The sequence below is a fragment of the Alligator sinensis genome, unplaced genomic scaffold (genome assembly GCF_000455745.1).
Source record: "Alligator sinensis unplaced genomic scaffold, ASM45574v1 scaffold566_1, whole genome shotgun sequence".
NCBI classification, from domain to species: Eukaryota; Metazoa; Chordata; order Crocodylia; family Alligatoridae; genus Alligator; species Alligator sinensis.
Genome location: NW_005842017.1, coordinates 1,396,367 through 1,403,383, shown reverse-complemented (window position 1 = coordinate 1,403,383; position 7,017 = coordinate 1,396,367). Strand labels below are relative to the sequence as shown.

General features: G+C 53.1%; 1 protein-coding gene across 1 annotated transcript in view; it reads right to left on the bottom strand.

The window, feature by feature from the left end:
- The window catches only part of LSS (lanosterol synthase), a 44,955-nt gene that overhangs the window by 2,273 nt on the left and 35,665 nt on the right, over positions 1-7,017 (bottom strand). The window contains exons 16-21 of the mRNA XM_006022064.3: positions 4,697-4,793; positions 4,277-4,382; positions 3,285-3,350; positions 2,681-2,761; positions 1,655-1,825; positions 1,218-1,296 (exon numbers count right to left, since the gene is read on the bottom strand). Coding sequence (XP_006022126.1) covers positions 1,218-1,296; positions 1,655-1,825; positions 2,681-2,761; positions 3,285-3,350; positions 4,277-4,382; positions 4,697-4,793 — 600 coding nt within the window. The remainder of the gene's footprint in view (positions 1-1,217; positions 1,297-1,654; positions 1,826-2,680; positions 2,762-3,284; positions 3,351-4,276; positions 4,383-4,696; positions 4,794-7,017) is intronic.

Genomic DNA, 7,017 nt, shown 5'->3' with positions numbered 1-7,017 from the left:
AGGACCGGGCCATCATCCCTGCCAGCAGCACACGTAAGGGCTCAGGAGTGACAGAACTGGATTTTTCACCCTCTGGCAGACAAATGTGCCCCTCATCTTCATGCTCATTCACATCAGAGTCATTACTCTTAGCACAATCTCACTCTACTGTGCTCTGAGCAGGCGGCACACACGAGACCACTCACCCAGCTAAAAAACAGAGCCACAGCTTTCATCCTTGGGAATCTCCAATATGGAGTCTGCCCTGGATCCTAAAAAAGATGTTTCTTTCAGAGGCTGAAAGTTCTGAGAGAAGCAGGAGGGGAAAGCTATCCCTTCACGGGCTGCCTTGACAGGATACTGATCCATGCAAATGCTCAAATCCCAGGCAGAGATGGGCTGTGCCACAGCCCCAGGCACAGCTCTGCATAACGCCAAGCCACAGAAGATTGCTAGCACCTGCCTCCTCGACAATGCTGGGGAGACACACGGCCCTGCAACCAACCTTAGAGCTGAGCTCCACCCAGCTAGGGGGAGGTACCACCCAGCAAGGGCGTTGGGCCTAGCAATTACAAAAGTGCTATTTGTTTACATAAAGGGCAGCAGGGAAAGTTGAATATATGTAGGGAGGAGGCAGTGCTGTTGGGAGGACAAAGATAGAGACCTGTCTCCTTCAGAACATGCCCTCCATCACAGGCCTGGGCATGCAGTGCCTTAGGCTACCACATGGCCTTGGACTCTCTTGGGTCCCTTTATGCTACCCAACACTCAGATAACCACAGCAACAGAACCACACCTGGTACATACATTACAGCTGGTCCGCTCAGCAGCATAGCACCCGACATCCCACACTCCACAAGGGTCCAGGTGAAGATCTCCATCACCCTACTCAGAACTGGCTTGGCAAAGGCTCTGCTCTCAAGATCCACTCTTTTGGCAGCCACAACTATCACAGCTACCACACCCCAACAATTGATTAATGTGGGTGGCTGTTAAACAGAGGAGAAGCAGAACATGTCCAGGTGCTTGTCCTTGAACTGTGGGACTTATTGCCACAAGTATGGAGATACCACATGCCTCCTCTGGTTTCTACCCACACAGCTGGGATTCTGCTCCTACATGCCAAGAAAACTTGACACACAGAGCATGTGTGTGACCCATTTCTGTATTCAGTTCTTCTGAGAACCTCTACAGTGCTGAGGAACGGATGTATTAGACAGGTGAGAGGAGCTGCGTACCTGAGGCCAGTCACCATTGGGCAGCTGCTTGTCCATCAGAAGTTTGATGCCCTTCTCCAGAACCTCAACATCAGGATACCTGCAAAGCACAGCCAAAGAGGTGAACAGTCCTGACTCCAGGAAGCTAAACAAACCGCCCCCACATGTCTCACATCCCCTCTGCAACCATTTTCACACATCTGACACTTTGTGTCCCAAGCTGGAAAAGAGGGACAGAAACAACCCATCACAGTGAAGCTGTGCAAAAAACAGAACTGCTACAATGAAATCATCCTACACTACTCATCATAGGTGTCCCAAGACCATGAATATTGATTGCAGTTGCCCTCCACAACAGGTAGTGGCCAAGGCTCTGCTGTCTGAGGCTGCAGAGGACAGTGCTCTCAAGCAATGTGAGCGCTAGTGTCAACAGCCTGCACAGCTATGGTGGCTCCTACCTGACGGCCATGAGTCCCAGCAGGGCCCAGCAGGTGTTGTGGATCTGGGATGTGGCACTCTGCACATATCTACGCTGCTCGCAGGACTCAAAGTCCTCTCCCCAGCCGCCATCCTCCATCTGCTTGGAGACCAGGAACTGGCAAGCCTGGGCCACCTCCTTGCATGCAGTTCTGAAGGGATAAAACAGAGGCACAAGTGTCACTATCAACAAAACCTACAGCAGGGTACCTCAGACCTGTGGGGACAGGGGCTCAGAGAAGGGAGGGTGACAGGGAACACTGTTCAGCTTGGGGTTGTTTTATCTGCAGGGTTTGGTTGATGTCTAATGCCAAGCACAGAGCTCAAGCAGGAAACACAGGATTTGTGGTACCCCCAGAATGGGAAAGATCCCCAGTATGTTTCCTGCCCCCTGCTAGTCCAGGCCAGCTCACAGGGGACAGGGCTGGGGGTGGGAGCAGGCCTGAGTACTGCCCTCTCCCTGTGTGGCTGTGTGCTGAGGAAGCACTGGCTGGACTCTGGTAGGGGAGAGTAGAACAAGTACACTCCTCTCTGGGCTGGGACCTGAAGCACCAGAACCAGAGTTCAGTGAACCAGCCTGGCCTTCAGCCTGGCTACAGGATGTGAGCAGCAACCCACAGGCTGGGACAGCTTTCCTTAGGGGGCCCACAGCACAGCTCAGGATGCCAGCGTACAGCTTGCAGGCAGGGACCAGGCTGCCAAGCAGGACCCCAAAATTCAAATGGCTGAGTTGCCAAGTGGCTGTAAGTCTCTGCCCTTGGGATGGCATGAAGGCAGAGAGGATCTCTGTAACCTAAAAGCCTCTCGGGAGGACTGAGAAGGGCTATGATCCAAATTTCACCAAGCTCCGCACCCTGCCCCCATCATGCAGCAGCATATCCCAGCCCCTGCTGTGCTCAAGGGACCCCAGTGGCATCCCTGGGCTGTGCCCTGGCCAGGAGCTGGATCGTTAGCTTGCCATACCCTGGACACAGATTGCAAAGCCTTGGCTGGGCCTCCTCACTCACCTGTCATGGTACATGTGCTGCATGCAGGCCAACGCCTCCAGGCCAAACCAGGTGCCATATGTGAAACAGACCCCCCAGCTCCTGACAGTGGAAGGGAGATCACCAATCAGGAGAGCAGAACTCCTGGCTGGGACAGCACCTACCCCAATGCCCATGGAGCAGAACGGCACTGCTGGGCACCAGGGCGAGTGCTGCTGTGGCGTATCACACTTTGGGTTATGCAGAGAGCTCACCCCAAGCTGTGGCAGGCACAAGTTGGGGTTAGTCACACCATGCCCCATAACCATCCCCCCTCCCTTCTCTTGTTTCAGCAGACTCTGGGACCTGGGGGTTCAAGTGACTCCAGGTACATTCCCACCAGGCCCAATATAACAGGGCTCAGCCTGAGCTGGGGCCCTTTTGCATGGCTATCACACCGAGAGAAATAACCAAGGCTGCTGGTGGTTCCAGGAGCTGCAGGAAGAGGCCAGCTCTGCCACCGGGGGCCTGGGAGTGGGGGCACTTTGCTCACTGCCCCAGACTGCACCTGCCCCAAGGGCTGCTGGGAGCAAGCCTCTCCCCTTGAACAAGGAGGATGTGATACCATGTGCATGCAGTCACTCACCCTTCCCACGACCCGTCAGATCTCTGCATCCGGCGACAATACTCCAGCCCTTTCCGCAGCGTCTCTCTAGGCAGAGGGAGGAGAGGGACTGATTCACTGCCCATCTGCTCCCTGCTCTGGACAGCCCACTGCAGGGGTTACCTGGACATTCCCATTCCCTCTGGGAGTGCAGTGTAGCCTGTCCTTATTAACAGGGTTCCTTGCCAGCTATCAGGTGCAAAATGGGCCAGACAGACCTTCCCCATTTACTTCTGAGCTTCCAGACCAGCAGAGGGTCAAGGTCTGTGCCCCTGGGGCTCAAATGGAGATGGTCCCTTCCCACACCTCACCCAACAGTATCAGTACTCCAGAGCTTTCAGCCCAAGTCATGTCACTACACTTTACTGCCAGGGTCAAGCTGTCTGGATCAGAGTGCGAGGGCATGACCTCAGCCTCTGCATCCAGAAACAGCTGGGCTGAGAGGACCACTTCCTGTTCTTGCCAACATTCCCTCCCACACATACTAGACAAACAGTCATGACAGACCATAGCCACGAGAGCTCTGCTTTGTGACTTAGCAGGACCAGCTATGCTTTGTGGTCATAAGACATTCTCGTCTGCAGAGGGTGCATCCAGTGCTGGTGTCAGAGGGTGGCAAGGGGTGCCCCCATCTCTCCCCCGCACCGTACCTGTGCAACACTACCAAGGAGCAGATACCCACCTGGCAGACAGAGGGCTCTGCAGTAGGCATGGGGCCTGCTGGAGCATGGGACCATTGACCTGTTGTGGCTCAGCAAAGCCCATCCCCAGATCAGGGCTAAACTTCTGCCTTTAGGGCCCTGCTCCAGTACCTGGATTGCTAGGGTCTTCCCTAGCACTGCAGAGAGCAGGCTGCAGGACCAGGGCCCCTGTCCAGTGCATGTTAGCAGGTGTCACTGCACCTGAACTGCAGGTTTCATCATGCCTAGTTTGAACGCGCTCTCCCAAATTACCCCTCTTGGCTCTGCCCTTACCTGATCTCCTGTGCCCTGTGTTCAGGGAACTCTTCATGGAAGTGTTTCAGCGCCTGCATGACTGCTGATGTGCACTCCACATAGGTGTAGTCTATCATAATGTCCCCTGCCAAAATGGGAGAGGAAACAGCCCTGAAACCCTGGACAACCTGCTGGAGACTCTGTCAAGCACTGACTGGGCCCCAAGACCCTGTCTGCATGGGACGGACACACACACACACACACACACACACACACACACACACACACACACACACACAGGTGTGCAGTAGGCACCATCCCCAGTAACAGACACTGGCCCCAAGACTGCATGCTCCATTATGCAGAACCTGCCTTTGGGCACTGCTTCCCACAGAACTAGGCTGGCTTCCCCTCATGGCACAGGGCACCAGGAGGGAGACATGGAGACACTGCCCTTACCAAACACCTCCGAGGGGTTCAGCAACTCCAGCAGCCGGCCTCCCCGCCTGGTTTCATACGTGGCAAAGCCTCCGTCAGAGTTTCTCATGCTCAGCAACTGCTCAGATAGAGCGAGAGGGAGAGATAGGATCAGAACCAACTTTGTTCACCAGTGCTTAGCAGAGATTGTGGTTTCTACCATGGCCACTCCTCCTCAGAGATGACCATTTAGCAGCAGCCAGAAAAATGTTTATCCCTCTGTAAGCAGGTCATTTATCTTACTGGCTTCTGCAGGAGAATTTTCTCCCTTATGAGCTCCTCAACCAGTTCTCCAAAGCAAAGTTGAGTTTAAGCAAACAAACAAATGAAACAAACCCCTCTTTCCTCCCCCAAACACTAGGACAAGAACCCCTTTCTGCTCTGCTCCCAACACAGCAGTCTGGCTTCTCTGTGCAGCGAGCTGTCCCTTTTACAGTTTGCTTCCTCCTCCCCTTTGCTTTCTCTTCTGGGAGCTTCTAAAACCCCTAGTGGGACACACTATCCTTAACCAAATGCTCCACAGCTGGCTTCTCTTAACAGTCTGACTGTTCCTCTTTCAAGGGGCAATGTTACATGCCCTTTCCAGAATGGCTACCTGGTCACCAAGCCTCCGTGAGCCAGCGAAGATGCTCACTTCTGCGCATCAGGCCCTCTGAAAGGATATTTTTTTTGTGCTCGAGTCAATGGTAAACAGGATCCACTCTCCCTCCTGGATTTGGTCCTGCACTCTCTTGGATACAGCCCTAAAGCTTCTTTGAAGAATTTCTTCTGGATCACACTTGGTGAGTCTCAGTTGATGTAATTTTCACATACAATGCTTGAATCTCCTTTAAATGGAGCGGTGTAGCCTCATAAGCAGATGCTGCTTCTTGAGCAGTGGCCAACGTTAAACTGTTCTTTGCAAGGAGTCTGTGTTGCAGTGCTTTGTCTCAAAGCCCACACACCAGTCCACCAATCCCTCAGTAAATCCCATCATCAGGCAGCTGATTGCATTGCCACCTACTGGTGGGAGTGCATAACACATGCACATAACCATGGGTAGGTAGCAAAAACCCCGCCTCCGACTGTACATCAGGCTCAGTTCCCTTCCCCAGCATTGTGATCAGCTTCCCGCAGTCCGGCTACAGGAGGCAGGGAGAACCAGGGCTGCGCTCCTGGCTGAGCCACATGGGGCTGTGGAGCTGCTGGGAGCACAGCCCTGGTTCTCCCCTGTCTCCCACCACCTGGCTGCTGGTGATTTTGACTAATCTTGTTTTGTTTCGAGGCTGTTTCAAAGCCTTTTGTTTTGATTTGATTTCGCTGTTTAAAGCTAGAAATGAGTTGAAACAGTATCGAATCGAAACGGTCAGCAAAATTTCGCATAGCCCTATCAGTTAAGCTTCCTAGTTTATGTTAAAATGCTGGCTGCCCTGTTCCTCCCTCTGGGATCTCACTGGGATGAAGAAACAAGTGCTAGAAGACAGAAAGACAACTGGTGCCATCCTGGGGAACTCAGACATGGGGTTTCTTCCCAGGACGTGTTTGGTACACCTGCTCTTCACTATGGTGACCTTGGGCTGATGGTGGTCAGGCTGTGACCCCTATGCTGACCAGCTAGTCTTCCATTTGGAAGCCATTCAGATGGCTGAGGCTAATCAGAATCCTGCCTGTCACTGGCTCTCAGGCTTTGACTGGGCACTTGTTCCATTTCCTAGGCCAAAACTAGTGACAAATCATAATAATTCATAGATTTCATAGACATTAGGGCTGGAAGGGACCTCGGAAGATCATCAAGTCCAGTCCCCTGCCCGAAGGGCATGAAGTCAGCTGGGGTCATAAGATCCCAGCAAGATAAGCATCCAATTTAATCTTGAAGGTGTTCAATGTAGGTGCTTCAACCACCTCCGGTGGCAGGCCTTGGGGGCTTGGACAGTAAAGAAATTCTTCCTTATGTCCAGCCTGAAACGGTCTTGCAGTAGTTTATAACCGTTCAACCTTGTCATCCCCTGGGGCGCTCTGGTGAACAAACTTTCCCCCAGATACTGGTGGTCACCCCTGATAAACTTATAGGTGGCCATCAGATCACCCCTGAGCCTGCGCTTTTCCAGGCTAAAGAGTCCCATAGCTCTCAGCCTGTCATTGTAAGGTCTGTTTTCCTGACCTCTGATCATGCGCGTGGCTCTTCTCTGCACTCTCTCAAGCTTCTCCACATCCTTTTTGAATTGTGGAGCCCAAAACTGGATGCAGTACTCCAGCTGCGGCCTCACTAAGGCCGAGTACAAGGGGAGAATGACATCCCGGGATTTGCTTGAGAAGCATCTATG